The following is a 16,976-nucleotide window of genomic DNA, read 5'->3' on the forward strand; positions in this document are numbered from 1 at the left end:
GCATTTGCATTAAAATTTAGCCCTGCGTCTGTTCAGCTAAGCAAAGGGGAAGGACTTGAAGCCTATGGGATGGCTTTACGGCTCGGCCCCCTGCTTTTGGCTTCGCTCCTTTCCCCCCTCTCTTTCGCATTCTCTCTTGGCGCTTTGATCTCTGCTTAACAACAGTAACGTCACACGGGGACTCATACAGGAGAGTTTTGTTGGAAGTTAGAAAGTTTTGCAGCCTCCAGAGGGCTGTAGCAGTAGCAGCAGCGGCAACGGCAGCAGCAGCCACCACAGCCGCGAGCAGCATCTGAGGGACTCTCAGGGGGAGCGCCAGAACCTACTGACTCAGCCCTTGGAGTCCGCAGAAGAAGAAGAGGAAGAAGAAGAAGAGCAGCGGCGGCGGCGGCGTTGGTGGAGGCGGCGGCGTTGGTGGAGGCGGCAGCGGCGGCAGAAGAAGACATGGAACATCAGCTGCTCTGCTGTGAAGTCGAGACCATCCGGAGAGCCTATCAAGATGCCAACCTCCTCAATGACAGGGTCTTGCAGACTCTGCTGAAAGCGGAGGAGACGTGTTCGCCCTCCGTCTCCTACTTCAAGTGCGTGCAAAAGGAGATCTTACCATATATGAGGAAAATAGTGGCCACTTGGATGTTGGAGGTAAACGCGCTTCGCAAAAAAAAAAAAAAAAAGTTTCGGGCTTTCTAGAAATAAAAGCGAGCCTTGTGTCTTAGGCGTCCTTCCTTCCTTGTCTATTTCAACCCCGAGCCCCGCTTCCTGCACCCTAAAACATCTTGCCCGAGAGGTCTCCGTCGCCCCCTCCCAGCGGGTCGGGCTTGTCCTCCTTGGACTGTACGGATTCGGGCGAGAGATCGCGGAATGCCGATCGCGCGCCCTGTCAGCCCGATTGAGAGATTTGGGAACCCCTGTAACAGGAATCCGGGCAAAAGCCGGGGTGCCCGAGTAAGTTTTGGAAGTTTCCGAAGTCGCCCTCCCCCAACGCACACACCCCTCTTGTTAGGTCTATGGATTCCCAAGGCGGTATCTTTAGAGCCCGCGAACCCAGAATATCGCCCCCGGGTTCTTGGGTGGCCCCTCAAGCTGGCCATGCATTTGATGGGGATTTTATTTTAAATTAATATCCGTGGACACGTATGCAAGTGCTCCTGGTGCCAGTATTATGCGCCATCTTTGTTCTTTTATTGCAAAGGCCAAGTGTTTATTAATAATTAGAAAGGGGGAAAAGCTCGGCGGAGAAAAGTGGGGTCCCCGCGGGGCCAGCGGGCCGAGGGATCAAGATCTTGGCTTGCAAATCTCGGGGAGCTGCTGGTTGAAACTTTCCTTTGTTCAGAGCAGAGGGGTGGTTTTAGTGTCTTCCTTTCCCTCCCCCCCCCCCTTGGAAGACATGCTTTTGCTCCAGAAACTTGTCGGCAAGGTCGCCCGGTAAAAAATAGTGTGGGTTTCGTGTTTTCCCCTCGAGACATATTTCAAAGGGGTCCTACCAGAATCAGGACGGACTGGGCTACATTTTCAGCCTTTTCCCGAAGTTCTGGGTGCTTGCGATCTATTTTTAATTAATTTTTGAAACCCTGGGTGCAAGCAAATGTCGCACGTTGCTTCTCTAGAAAGGAAGAGAAGAGGAATGGGGGCTCTTGGAGTTTGACTTCGGGGAGGTCTTTTTGGAAGACCCCCCTTTTCTGTCACAACGGGGATCAGTAAAGGATCCCCTCGGGGGTGTTTTCAGCCAATTTGCGGGGCTCTGCTGATTTTTTAAATATTTTTAAATATTTTTTGAAAAGATGACGTCTGGAGAAAATGCTTGCAGCTGCCTCTCGACGCCACCTTTGTGTCTCGAGGAAAGGGGGGGGGGATCAGCCACACTCAAGCCAAATGGAACCAATAGGGGGCACCAAGGCATATGCCCCCCAACATTTTGAAGCCCAGATTGCTTATTTGAGGTTACCTGTTGGTAAATCTTGGGGTCTCATACACCTATTTTGGTCTTTTCGTCCAAATGTCCCACCGCATTTCGGAAAAGCACATTTTCTTCTCTTGCGACTTTCTCTTTCACTTCTTCTACACATTACAGATTTCATAGTTTCTTTTTTTAAAAAAAATAACTAAATAAAGGATGCTGAATTATTTGTGGATTATTTTCTTTTACTTTGCTTTCTGCCCCCCAAAATATATTTGTTATCAGAAAGAAAAGAAACCAGCTTAATTCAGGGAGTAAAAGCTTTCTAGCATGTCTCTCTTTTTTTCCCATTTGCCCCCTTCCTTACAGGTTTGTGAGGAACAGAAATGTGAAGAAGAAGTTTTCCCCTTGGCAATGAATTATTTGGACCGATACCTCTCTTTTGAACCCATCAAGAAAAGCCGCTTGCAACTACTCGGAGCTACTTGTATGTTTGTGGCTTCAAAAATGAAGGAAACTATTCCTCTAACAGCAGAAAAACTGTGTATTTACACTGATAACTCCATTAGACCTGATGAATTACTGGTAATTTCCTGTTTTTTATTGCATTGGGGGAGCAATAAATTATACGAAGGAACTATTTTAAAAAAAAAAACGAATTTCATTCTCCCAGATAATACTTTTTGTTTAAGATAATGTGGTTTTCTCATACAATTATTTCATACTTTAAATGTGCAAACTATTGGACTTCCTGATAAAATAGAATATATACAGTGTTCTCCCTATTTTTGAATGGAAGCTGAATTGCAATGTTTTAACCACGCTATAGAAAGACAAGTCCCATTGAACTCAACCACATTTATTCTCAAGTAAATGCATCAGAATCAAACTACTGAACCAGGCATTTTCTTGGGGGAAGGGAGAAGCCAGTAGATGCATTTAGTCTTGGGATATTTGTCAACCCCTGGGCAGCTGCAGCCCACATGGTGCAGTAGATTAATTGAATGAAAATGTCCTAATATGTTAAATCCTTATTATTCACTCTAGGAAAAATACAGTAACAAGATAGGGGGATAAAATGAGTGGCTAGCGCCCTCTTGTGTTAATTTGAACAATTTGCATGGTTAATGCACAATAGTTCAAAACAGCTGGGTGATAATAGTGCTTGGAAATGGTGGGGGAAGGGAACAGAATTATGTAATTTTCATCTAGAAGGGCACCCATCTTGCCTATTTATGTTCTTCTCCAGTAGCACAATTGTTGCTGCTAAATTTGGCCAGGGTTCAATTTCTGTTAGATGAAGCAGAAGGCTTAAACGGAAATGATGTGGAACAGGGTGAGAAGAGCACAAAACAACTTGTATGCCTAACTATTTATAAACAGATAACTTCATAACTACATATTTTTTTCTTGTTCCTTCTCTTCTGTTCATCCCAACCCAGCAAATGGAACTGCTTCTGGTGAATAAGCTGAAATGGAATCTGGCTGCCACGACTCCTCATGATTTTATTGAACATTTTCTAAATAAAATGCCTGTGGCTGAGGACAGCAAGCAGATCATCCGTAAACACGCCCAGACTTTTGTGGCTCTCTGTGCAACAGGTATGAGCCTTGCACTCTCCGAAGGCGTGTTATGTTTCTATGTGCCCCAGCAAATGCACCCGCTTCCCTTTTCCACTGTCCAGAATTCTTACAGGGGCACACTATAAAATGGGTGGCAGTAGCTCAGCAAAGCTAATGCTTGCAAAGAACATGAGCTTGCTCCCAGAACCTGGATTACTTTGCTAAAGGTGAGTTGGCCTCTGCAAGTGGCGTTTCTGGATGGCTTCGAGGTTGAAATTGGTACTTTGAGATCTGTAATATCAAGAGTAGGACTTCGCCAGCTCAGCTAGCAGGAATGGGTAAATGGCTGCAAGGTCATTAGGCTCTTAGGACTTGAAAGCTGTTGCATTAATGTTTAAAAAGAATTCAAGAGTTCCAAACGCATGTCAGGTTTTCCCCTGGAACCTCAGATTTCATTCTTGTTCTTTCCCAGTCTATATCTTTCCCAACTCTGTTTCTCCTTTCCGGGAGAAACAAGAAGAGGGTACTGTAAAAGGTTCCTGGCTAAGGGTTGAGTTTGACCACGTGCTTGGCTGCAGCCATGTGCACTTAAAGCCTCAGGAGGAGCTAGAGACACTGACTAAGCTCCAGGATTTCACAGAGAGGCCTGGTGTTGGGTTTCAAGGGCAATCTGTGTGTCTGCGCATGCTTGCATTCTCAAACTCCTCCAAACTTTGCCTGCTGTTGTTTCATTTCCTTGATTGCTGCTGCCACACCCATTCAAACAAGCAGGAGCATGGGGTCAGAAATGCAGCCCTGCATTCCCATTGTCCAGGTAGACTAGCTGCTGCTTTTTTTTAAAAAAAAAAAAAAAGTGGGATAGGCCAGAGAGAAGAAAATGCCAAAGCAGAGTAATTAGGAAGAACAAGACAATATGGACACATGTTGTTTCAAATGCTTGTAAGGTTGATAAGGTTGATTAAGAAGGATATTGTACAACCTACTCCAAACTGAATTGGAGTCTTCTAGGTATGCTGGCTGGGAGGTTGCAGTTACAACATACCTAAGGGGTCCAGTTGAATGTTTTTAAGTCACTCATACCAGGATTGCGTAGATTGATTTGTATGTATCTGACTCACCTGATTCCAGATGGGCACAAAAAAAACAAGGATTTATCTAAGATTGAAAACCTAAAAGGCATATACATTCCAAGGGTCAAGTTGGTGCCAGAGGTAACACTCAGCAGTGTTTGTGATATTGCACCTGAAATGGAATTGGTGGAAAGATCCAACAAAAATAGCAAACCTTTAAAAAATATGCAGTTTTAAATGGCTTCTCCATTGCAGTCTGGTGTGGAAAGCTAGCCACAGAAAATATGTAAACATTAGGTATTTTTCAAGCTTACCTTTCTTCTAAGCCTAGCTACCGAAGAGAGACAGCAGTTTAGCATTTTCTGGAAAATGGGTTCTTTGCCAAGCTCCTAAAACCCTTAGAACATTTTAGAATAGTTCTAACAAATAACAATCATTTAATTTTTTTAAGTAAAATGGTTTTTTTTTAATCAGCCTCCTTTGCCGCCACGGTGTTAGTTTAATAGACTCTTTCTTTCAAGCCTTTTCTTTAGGGTATGGGGATGTTTAACCTGGATTGTGGCGCTGGCAGAAAGAGTCCCACAATGATGAAAACAAGAATAGTTCAAAGGTTGGAGGCTTGCAAAGGGCCGAGTACTTTGATCTGCTGTCAGCGTTGTTATGTTTCTCTTTAGAAGGCAGGTCTTGAGGCCTATCTTAAACATTGTTCTAAATGGCCATACGTAGAACCGGAAAATGAATTGATGAATGCAAACCTTGTCTAGAAACGTTTTACACAAGCTTAAAGGAAGTGTGGAGGTCAACAAGGGAGCCCCCAACCCCAAGGAAGTCAGTGTGAATTTTGCCAAAGTCAACATTAGTTAATAGGGTTTTATCTTAGCAAATTTATCCTTAGCAGTCATTAGATTAATTGCGGATGCCTAGATTAAGATGTGGATGTTTGTCTTTCTGTTGCACACTGAGGACTTTCTATGTCCGTGTTGTGTTGCCTGCCCTTTTGCCAAGTTTTCATCTGGATGAATTACAAACTCTTTTTCAATTGCAACTAATGGAAGTTTCATTGAAAGTTCATCGTAGGAATTACCTATTTGCCTGACCAGTGATTCTTTAAAGGACAGATATGTAAGGCAGAGAAGGTCCCCTGGAGAAAGATCTAACACAACATCTCTCCAGTTTTAATACTGGAAGAAAATAGCTTACACAAAGTGGAGATAGGGGAAGAGAGAAAGAGATTGAAGATTAGGGTGAGTGTGGCTTTCTGTTACATACAGAGAAAAGATTTTTCTAAAAGTAAAAAACGATGAAAAAAATTTTGTCTCCTCTTTCCATTAAATCCCTGGCCCAAATGTATTATTTTGCAGTGTTTTGTATATGTTTTTACCAAAGACAATATTTTCTGCTCATATGAGAATTGGGTTGCAAAAAAGAGGAGGGAGGGAGTCCTGAGTTGCTTCACTTAAAACGAATAAAGACTTGCAGATCAGAACAGGAATATAATAAAAGAGTAAAAGCAATGCTGAGGCCATTGCTAAGGAGAAGCTCTTGCACACAAAAGCCAAATGATTAATAGAAATACATATCGGGCATGACCATTTTTCACTGTGCTCATCTGGTTGCCTAGGCATAATCAAGATAATTACTATTAATTATTACTATTGCTATTATTAATATCCACCCCCCTCCCCAATAAAAGTCATTTTCTTTTGAAACCTGGCTTGCCCTAGTCGTTCCCATTCTCAAAGCTTTTAAAAATTTAAAGTCTCAAGGTATGTGACCAGTTGGAACTTGTTGAATCTCGCAGCCGGTGATTTATGTTCAGAGTTTTGATTTGGCTCAATGAAAAGATTTTCATTCATAGCCCCCGGCTCTCCAGACAGATGGAATTGCTGCTCCATTGAAAAAGGAAAAGGGGGTGACTTGCCTTGTTAGGAATTTTTTTTTTTTTAAAGCGCCACAGTGCCTAGATGCCTGCTTTGTCTTCCCTTCAGGGTGGCTGGCATTCTTCTCCCTCCGCCACCCCTCCTTTTTTTTTTTTTTTTTTTTAACCACACTGAAGTTGTTTATTCTTTTTGGATGAAGTCTCAGATAGGCTGCTGGGGATGTGTGCTTCAATTGAGGGGGCCTCTTCCCCATTGTAGCTATGTCAGGTCTAATTCATCTCACCGAAGCCCCCTTGTTCTGGAGCGTTCAATAGTGCAAGATGAGGCGATGAAGGCTGACAATGATGCCACGCTCTTCACTTGCGGGCATCCAATTACAGCCAAGAGGGGCCCCCTGATTAATATGCTGAAATTAGTGGTCTCTGCCACAAATAATTCCTTGTTGGGTCGCAACAAAAAAAAGTCTGTCCATGCGGCTTGTTATGGGAACATGGGGTGGTTATGAGGACAGACACAAACTGGTCATTTAAACTTCATTAACACTTTTCCCATCTCGGAAAGAAAGAGCGGGACCAGGAATTCATGTTCTTGTTTATTGCCATCTTGAAAGGGAGGTTTTTTTTTTTTAATGGATTCCCAAAAGTCCCTGTGGGTCCATCTTAATATGATCTATGATAGATCTGGCTTTTAAATACAGATTATTATTTTTTACTCAAAGGGGAAAATACTACTAACAATCCTTCATAAATGGATAAATGATGTTTGATGAATCAAATGTCTTTTGTAATTTCTTCAATAAGCAGTCATTATTCAAATGCTTGTAATAAATAAAATTGGAACTCAGTCTCTTAACAAAGTCTACACAACGCACACACAGTAGCAGTTCAGACCTTTCCAAAATAAGAACCTCAAACATTAAACAGTATTTAACAAATATTATATATTGGCTATGTATACTGTCTGTATATGAATAATGGGACTTGTAAAGCATCAGAGTGGAAAAATTGCCCGAAGGAATCTTTGCATACTTTGTAGGCTGCTGTCTTGGAAGCCACAACTGGTTCAGAAGGCCACATTTAATGTTCCCAGAAGTAATGCCATGTCAATATCACTACTTTGTGAACTGCAGTAGTCTCCAAGAGGCTTCCAGATTCAATTCAATATGCTGGTTACCACAAAAATCACCCATCAAGGCATAGGGACATGTTTTTTTTGGAGGCATCCATCTGATTACCTTTGTCCTATAAAGATCTATCAGGATGAATAGGTGTGCTTTTGATCACAGGATGGACTACCTCTGGTGGTCAGCCTATCCTGTGAAACCGCATCAACTTCCCCTTCCCATACACAATTTGAATGTCCCCACCCTTGCAGAATAAATGGCTCTTTTCCTAGGACCAGGATATTAAATGAACTTTTTTTGCAAAAGTGCAGAAAATATGGTTGGCCTTTGATGTAAATTATGTCTGTTTGCACATTTTTTGTTTGCTAGAATTTAAATTGATATTAATTGCCCAGAGTAACAGTTGTGAATTGGGCAGGCAAACAAATTGATTAAATAAATAAGTTTAGTATGTAATTTGACACCTTCACAATTGCATGTTACGCTTGTAAATATTACTGCATTATGAATTGCCTTTGCTCTTCAGGTAAAGGACCAATATTAATTACAGATTGACCCTCAGTCAAAATGTTAATTTGGAATTGTTGCTTTTCTTGAGTGGCATAAAATTAATTCCCACCACTGATCGAATAGATCTGAAAGCCAGCTGGGTGACTGGACCATTCAGGTTTCTCTCTCTCTCCCCCTCCCTCCCCCCCACACATATGTAAATGAATGAAATGGAAAATCCTCAATTTACCTAATGAATAGGTAGATTGGAGGTGGAATGTTGGAAGAAGTCTCATTGTAGATTTACCATTTTGGATCTGTCCACTTACAAAAGAAAAATAATTACTATGATGCAATGTGATAAAATTTAAGTGACATGCTATTTCAAAAGTCATAAAATGTTATATATCAAAACTATTCCACACACAGCTCTTCAGATCATTTATTTGGAGGATTCTCAGCAGCATAGAGCTGCATTGAAATAATTAAGGAACTGTCCAGGTACAGGCTGCTAAGAATATTTATTAAGCTGATGATGATAGATAGCATATATTAATTATATATTAAAGCTTACCTCTTAGCCCTGGTCAGATGTGTGAATCAAATCCTCCTTAGAAGGAATTTTAGCCTAAAAGTGCAAATGATTACTTTTGTTGTTGTAAGAAGGAATAACATTTTTGATGGCAGTTACAGGCCAATCAAATCAGAGGAGTGGTTTTATACCAAGACCTACAGCAATGCAGCTTGGAAATTAGCCCAGGTTCTTGTCAGCAGGGTGTCACATCAGAATGTAACTGATTATCTGCCAATTTGTGGGACCCCCTTCACAAAGCAACACCATCCCTATTACCAATGCTAGCAAGCAGTTGCTGATAAGAGAAAACCGTGAAACAAAGCCTTTGCAAAAGGAAATGTTTAATCATATATATTTACTTACAGGTTGGAGAGTATTGTAATTTGATGGGTGTGTCTGACTTTTTCTAAGAGGTGACTAAGATTATGTGATGAGGATACCTCATCACCTACCAACAGGATATGTTGGATGCAAGAATAAGAAGATGTGTTGCATAGCTCTCACAAAGAAAAGTATGTTTGGTTAGAAAACGGGAAAACATTTAGAAATAGTGTGGACAATGTTTTACCAGCAAACCCATCATCAAAAGATAAATGATACTCAACTGTCGGAGGAGGGTTTTCAATAGAAAATGTTTCATTTAAGTTTCAACCCACCACTCAGGTTTGGTGCAATAAAGCCTAACCACAATCCCTATTGTATCTTGTTGGAGACTGTCAAATATAGGCTGCAGAATTCCACACAACCACTGGGTGGCAGCAGCAGTTTATTTACTGCCATCTAGTGTTCTAGATTTATTTATTTTTGTTATTCATATCTGTTAGTCCTAACATCAAATGCTTTGGCATTGATAGACACAATTAACTTAAGTTTCACTTAACTCTTGGTTTATTTACTTGGGATTACTTATAGGGCACCAGAAATAATCCAGAGAAATATTCTAGGAATAACAATATGCATAAATGCCTGTGAATATTGGAATAGGGTCTTCTGTGTTTTGTCACAGGCTGCACCTTTAAATTGTCTACCATTTCAATGTTACCTTATACACAATGGTTTATACGATAATGTCTTTCTTTTTGTTTTCCAACAGATGTTAAATTTATTTCAAACCCACCTTCCATGATTGCAGCTGGTAGTGTGGTAGCAGCAGTGCAAGGTCTTCACCTTGGAAACACTAATTCTTTTCTCTCTTATCAATGTCTCACACCTTTCCTATCAAAAGTTATCAAATGTGATCCGGTAAGTGATTCTTGATCCTCAAGTGAATCTATTTTTCTGTCACTGAATTCTGATCTGTATATAAATTGATTACTATGTACCTCCACATGGTGTTTGTTCTATTTTTGATTTCCAGTTCTGAAAAGGCTGAAAGGTTGCTTTATTTATTTAATAATTCACTCATTTATTCAGTTTGTATGGCTGCTCATCTCAGCAATTAACTCCGGGAGGCAAACTATTTTAAAATAAATTAAAAACAAATTTCCATTATAAATACAAAAATAAAAAAAGCAGTCAAGGAGAATGCTTCACAGCAAATCACCTTGTCTTCTGCAGTGTTTTTCAAATACATTAATAAGATATATTACCATATTGTATGGGCTAAAACACCACTGGTCTAAATTTAAGCACCAAGAAAGACAAAAGGGAACTCTTAACTCAAAGTCTACATTGGTTTGGTTTAAAGGTAATTGCATTGCAAAAGAAGTAGCATTTAAAATAGGAGGAACATAGCTATTGCAATGAGCAAACTTAATAGTATTTTTAATTCTATGTAATTACGGTGAAGATTTCTCTCTACTGCTAAGTGGTTAAAAGGGAGAAGACCCCCTCCTAAGGGTATTCTAATTATATAATTGGTTTACTACTTGAGGGTCTCTACAGAATATAATTCTGAATTACTTCTTCCTTAGCCTCCGGCTCCATTAAAATGCCCCAAAATATATGTCTCATAATTTTGTGAAAACCTGGATGGTCCTTTTCTTGCTTCCCCTACCCCAAAACTTCCTGGAGATGCTCATCAGTAACCGGTGAGCAATAAACCTTTCATGAATGAATGGGCAGGAAAGGCGCCTACAAGGGAGACCTAAAATCAATGATCCATGCTATAATGGTGTGTTAAGACAGAGTTTAGCTTTGTTTTGGAACAATATGAAAACACAGTAAATAGATGCTAGAAATAAGTTCTTGTGAGGTCTCTAAATGCCAACAATGTACCAAATAAAATCAGCATTATGGTTTTGCATCCAAATCTTGACACAGCTAAAACCATCCTAAAATATTGCTTCTATCCAGCTAGTTTGTATAGCAGTTGTCCCAAAGTGTCTTTCTTAGCAGCAGTAACAGCATTTTAAAATAAAAATACAGTATATATTATTGAAGACCAAGTTTTTAAGACCCTTCTCACAGGACAGCTAGTAATGGCATTGTGTGGAGAGGAGACCAACTAAGAAATCCTTACCTCTCTCTTTTCCAGGATCTTTCTACTCTGAACAGGTTCTGAGGTGCCCATTGTGTGTTTTCCCCAACCTCCTCTCAAGGTCTTTCATTGAGAATTGTGGATAGAGAACCATCACAGACCCTCCTAAACATATTAAGGGCTCATAAGGAATGATATATTGAGGCATTTTGATGGCCAGCTTTGTTTATTATAATATTTCTCAAACAATTTCTCTTTCACACACATACACCCTTAATTTATTGACATGGATTGAGGGCAAACTTTTATAAGGATTACGTACATTTAGTGTTTAAAAAAACAGGAACCACAACTCTCCTGAATTCATCACCTAAGTATACAGCAAAAGAGTGGCTAAATAGAGTTTGCTTAGAGCAAGGAGCGTGTACAATTCAAAATGCCATTTTTTGGACAAGGTTCTGCTGCTTTGTAGGCCTTCAACATGCTTCCCAATTGGGACCAAATAGGTTTCATATAGATGTGTTTAGTTTAATAGAAATTACATTCCACTGAGAGCAAGGCAATATATTTTGGGGTCATATGTTAAGGTCCTTCAGACATACTCATAATTTTCTCTATTTGAAGACTGTCCTCTGTCCTCCATAGTCTCCATTACAAGAATGAAAAATATTCAAGCATGAAAAAAAATCTTTTTGTGCTATGTTTTAGAGTATAGATAATAGTACTAAGAATCAGGGAAACTGCTAACATACAAGGTACCTTATGCAGAATTGCACTTAGTGCCAACCTAATTTATTTATTTTTTAATATTAAAAAATATTAAATATAGTTATGCAATGGCATAGGTTCTGTCTCGGTGGTCAAATGTATATGTTCAGGATTAGTGAGCCTGTGTTATTGATAATGCTTCTCTTTCCCTCCCTCCCTCCCCGTTTTTGCAATAGGCATCCCACCCCACATGGCACTCTTATATGCATTGCACAGTTTCCGCATTGGATCACGGCAGCCCTGCTAAGAACGTTCTGTCTGAAAACCTATATGGGTTCAAAATGTTAGGGTGCAATTTAGCCAAAATTGATGAATATTTATTCAGTTCCTTTTATCAAAGTCTTTGCAGGATTTGTGAATTAAGCAGTTATTTTTGATGATGTGCAGAGATAGTGCTTAGTATATAGAGGTCTTCACCTGAAACGCTATCAACTCTTCTCAAATCTCTTCTCAAATTTTAATGAAACGGGTTTTTTTTTAAAAAAAGAAAAAAGACATATCTTAGACATTTTTTAACTGGAAATTTTTTGTGGAAATCTTGGGCTACCTGAAATGTTCAGATAAGAGAGCAGAATTGTTCTAGCAACTCACAAGCAGTTTAGTTTGGTTCTTTCCTTTCCTGGAAAATTAGCAGAAATGATTTACTATATTGATAATAGCACATTAAGCAACATGATGCCTGTAGGGACCACTGTTACTCCTGGAGTCTGAAATAATGCCTGCTAAAATCCTTTCCAAGATGATTTTAAATGTTTTTCTAGTAAAATATAATGAGAAGCTAGCCTATTGAGAAGTGTTGTGGAGTCATAATGGTGTTATAAAGTTTCAGTAGGATGGTAGAGAGCATCTTGCAGGGGTCTAATTCAGTTTCTGAGCAGTGACTGTTTTGGGATTGGCCATGCCTACTATATGGCAGCCATTTTGTGAACAACCATGTCATAAGTAGAAGCCATTTTGCCCTGACGCATGTTCTCAAAATTCCATCTGGGCTTTCAGCCTGTTATCTTGAATTCAAAAGAAAATCATATTTAAGCATGCTTCCTTCCTACGTTTGTGTTAGATCCTGTCACATGACATGTTTCTGACCAGGTGTAACAGTGCCTTTCCATATGACGTGATCAAGGGCAAAGCTACCTTTTCAAAGAGGAGCTTTATCGCTGAGAACAAAGGGCCTCAGTCTATGGATTTCATTCGTCCCGAGGAAGGTGTTTTCCACTTCACCTGGAAAGCTGTGCTGCTCACAGAAGAGCTGTTTTAATTTTAGGCTAGAATGCCATCTTTATTCTTATAAAAAGGGAAAAACTAAACCCAGTGATGTTTTATTTCTTAACTACAGTCTAGCCTAGGCACATGAGAACTGCCTTTGAACAGCCTTCTCCAACCTGGTGAACCCAGATGTGTTAGATTTCAAGCACCACAATCCCTTCAGTTATCACAATGCTGTGCAAATCTGCTAATCTAGACCCAAAGCAACAGCAGTTTTCTCAACGTTCAGACATTTTTGGACCCAGCTCATGATAAGTTAGAAGTCATATGACAGGACTTTAAAGGAGCTGTGACCCACAGCACTTCTTGTATTCATAATAATACTCTAATATTTTTTTTCTTTTTACCAAAACAATGATAGGATGATTTCATTTGTTTCTTGATGATTTTGTTGTAATTCCTTATTTAGATTAACATAGGATGAATTAGAAATGGTAGAATGTGAGTTAATATAGTCTCTAAAACGTGTGTGTGTGTGTATTTATTTCTGGCATAACATTTGGGCAGTCTTTATTTTGGTCTTTAACCAGTGTAATACAATTATCATATAGCTGTGCCATAAAAAGTCTGAGTAAGAACTTCAGAATGTAAAATATGCTGCATTCATCAAGTAATTCCATTTTAAGAATTTGAAATATATTTCCAGCTATTATCCAGGATAGATGGCTAAGGATTTGAGGGTTTTGTAATTAAACATTTCCTTTTAATTACAAAATAATACAGTATGTAATAGCATCTGATTGGAATTCCTTTATGGTTCATACTTATATTGTTAGGACTCCAGTTTCCCCATTTTGCTTTTATCTGAGGTAATTAGAAGTCTGATTACCATGGTAAGGTCTCTTGAACTGTCTCCCATCAATTTGGCTTCTCATCTCATCATTAGACCATTTTCACACCTTCAGATAAATGTCAGGCAAAAGTCAGTTTGATCAGGTTTCTGTGTTGTTTATTAATAAATGGGAGTTTGTCAGCCCTCCTCAAACCATAGAACATTTTGTCTGTATTCCAAATGGACAATAAATGTTAAAGCTGCCTCTCTTTTTGATGTTTTTCTGTTCTTATCTAAGCATGTTCATCTTTTAAACTAGTGAAAGTAGCAAACTAATTTGATGGCAACTCAGGGCTGGCTTAAAAAAGCTTACAAATGCTTAAGTTAATGTATAATGTTGCTGCTTGAAATCTCTCCTTTCCTGCCACAGTACGGAGGAAGAAGCATGAAAGTACAGCCACTCTTTCTGTGCCCCATCCTCGGGTTCTTAATCAGATATCATGGTGGTAAAGGTGAAGGTGAAGTCTATTTTATAGCTATTTTACTTTATTTCTTGAGACTTTGGGCAGCTTAGACAAAGTAAAAACAAAACTAATTGATAACACAAACACATAAAATCATGTAAAAATAATCAGTACACAGAACTGATAACGCAATACAGCAATAGAAGAGCCCTCTAATAAATTATGATTCCAAAGCCTAGTGAAAAGAATATTATTGTTGCACTATAGCATTTATACAATTTAACAGGTAAAATATTTAACAGAAATCCATTAAAATGTGATTGTTTTAAAAAAAACAGTTTCTGGTTAGAATAGTATACTCTCATATATTGCTTTCTTCATTAGCAGGGATTAACAATTTTAATTATAGCAATAGCACATATACTGTTTCATAGCACTTTACAGCCCCCTCTAAGCAGTTTACAGTCAGTATATTGCCCCACAACAATCTGAGTCCTCATTTTATCAACTCAGAAGGATGGAAGTCAACTTTGAGCCGGTTAGAATCGAACTGCTGAATTTCTGGTAGCCAGCAGTCAGCACAATTAGCCTGTAGTACTGCATTCTAATCACTGCGTCACCACAGCTCTTGTGGTGGCACAGTGGTTATATTGGTTATTATATTATTGCCTTAATATAGATCTGGCTGAACCTAATATATATAAAAGAGGATTCCATAGACATGGCCTCTGAAGTTGCCTCTGCCAGCCAATAATTTGTATTCTGTCATCTGCTTTTATTTCCCCAGATACCCAATACCTTTTCCAGATGTATGCATTAGATATGGCCCTCTATCACCCTTATCCTCCATGTATTCTTATATGTAGAAAAATTCAGAGGGTATTTTGTCTTTTACTTTATGATGGCATGGGAGAAAATAAGTTTTCAGTATTAGCTTGCTGCTTCCAAGATTCTTTATTGGGTTAAATCCAGATTTAAGCCATAAGTAAAAGGAACAAAGTTTGAAAAAATGATCTTTCTCTCATCCCTAACACAAACTCCAAAAGAAGATTGGAATTTATCTACATCACAGGTAGTCCTTGCTTAAAAATGGTAATTGGGACCAGAATTTCTGTAGCTAAGCAAAATGGTAATAAACTGTCATGACTGAACCACTTAGCAACAGCTGTCCCCAGTTACTGTTTTAAGTGAGGCCCACACTAGATAAGCGAGAACCTCACGTAATTGCAATTTTCAACCTCCTCCCAGCTTCCCATAGACTGCTTGTGGGACGTTGGCATGGAATCTCACAAATGGCATTCATATCACTGTAGGATGCTGTGACATCATAATCATGAGACGGGTGCCTAGCACCTAGGTTATAATCATGGCATTGTAACAGCCAGAAAGTACTTGTTCACCTCCCCCATCCCATTGCAAGTTCAGATGATCCTGACAAGGGTTATTAAATGAGGGTCACCTCTATAGTCTGTTACTTTCTTCTTAGCTCAAGCACAGGTAGGAGTGCTTCCTGAAGTGCAGTGGGATAGAAATGAATTTCAGTTTGACTGCTAAGAGCAGAACCAAAAAGGGACAGCTCTTGATAGTGTATTGAAACTGTAAAAGACACGATGAAAGATATATGCCTTGGATACCCTATTATTTATAGTTGGCAGCTGGTCCTTAGGTTTGGGATTTTTTTCTTCATTGTCAATCATATGGATATATATTCATCTTAAACAATCTACTGAATTCCAACAGAGAACTTGAGAAGATAACACTTCACACTTGATTAGTCAGGAATGGAACCATGAGAGATATATGTATCCTGTTTTCCCCAAATGGAATTGCTGAATATGGCGTATAGTTATGGTTGAGGCAACCTCGGAACTTTCCCAGACTTTGTGAAAGCGAAGTGTGGAAAGGGGGAAGGGAAGAGAGAAGAAAAATATGGTGGAAGTCTTCCCTTTACACTTTCTTTGGAGATGAAATTTATGGGTATTTAAAGAAAGATATATATGATCAAGTGTTATTTCATATAATCGACATCCCTTCTTCATGTCTTTATTGAGAAAAGCCAAGAGCAGAGAAACTGTATATGGCATAATGACTTAAATATATGGGGTGTTTCTTTTTGCTAGTTAAAATACTGAGTCTCCATCAAGAGGAAATATTACACTAGAGTTTAAATCAGTAAAGGTCAAGGGTTATTTGTTTTCAGTGAGCTGTAACTGATGGTCTGATCTGCTTAGAGGTAGGATTAACCTCCCTCTCTCAGAAGAGCCTTGCAGGGAATTGTAAGCTTGGATTTTTAATCTTATTTTATCCCAATGCTATGTGGTAGAGAAAGTTCTTGTGGCAGTAGAATCAGTGAAAAGCTGGTAGATCACCCAAGAAGCCTCTGAAGGCAGAACTGAAACAGAAAAGAAAGAAAACAGCAGGCAGGTCACCATCTCAGGAAAGCAACATTCATTTTCAGTCATGCACATCCTAACACTTTTGACGGCAATTTATCATGGAAGACTGGGTTCGCCACAAGGGCTAGTGCATGTCATAGGTTAAATCAGAAAAGGCAATCCTAAAAGAAAGCTTCAAAGTTCTTAATGCACAGTGTTGAACATGTTGAGACAATGTTTGTTAGAGAGGAGTAAACAAGGTGCTAGGGAAGTTGAGCAAAATTGTTTTTATTTTGTGCATTTAAGGTAACAATTA

At 39.2% G+C, this 16,976-nt stretch overlaps 2 protein-coding genes across 2 annotated transcripts in view; one reads left to right on the plus strand and one right to left on the minus strand.

Annotated features, from left to right (window-relative positions):
• CCND1 (cyclin D1) overlaps positions 1–16,976 on the plus strand; it is a 21,919-nt gene continuing 4,943 nt past the window's right edge. Inside the window, exons 1-4 of the mRNA XM_026664742.2 lie at positions 1–642; positions 2,267–2,482; positions 3,340–3,499; positions 9,690–9,838. Coding sequence (XP_026520527.1) covers positions 445–642; positions 2,267–2,482; positions 3,340–3,499; positions 9,690–9,838 — 723 coding nt within the window. The 5' untranslated portion in view covers positions 1–444. The remainder of the gene's footprint in view (positions 643–2,266; positions 2,483–3,339; positions 3,500–9,689; positions 9,839–16,976) is intronic.
• LTO1 (LTO1 maturation factor of ABCE1) overlaps positions 13,982–16,976 on the minus strand; it is a 23,768-nt gene continuing 20,773 nt past the window's right edge. Inside the window, exon 5 of the mRNA XM_087951133.1 lies at positions 13,982–16,677. Within this exon, the coding sequence (XP_087807259.1) occupies positions 16,651–16,677 (27 nt within the window). The 3' untranslated portion in view covers positions 13,982–16,650. The remainder of the gene's footprint in view (positions 16,678–16,976) is intronic.

This window comes from Notechis scutatus, chromosome 1 (assembly GCF_049901735.1).
Source record: "Notechis scutatus isolate UNSWTSFEM ecotype Mainland chromosome 1, rNotScu1.2, whole genome shotgun sequence".
Taxonomy (NCBI): Eukaryota; Metazoa; Chordata; class Lepidosauria; order Squamata; family Elapidae; genus Notechis; species Notechis scutatus.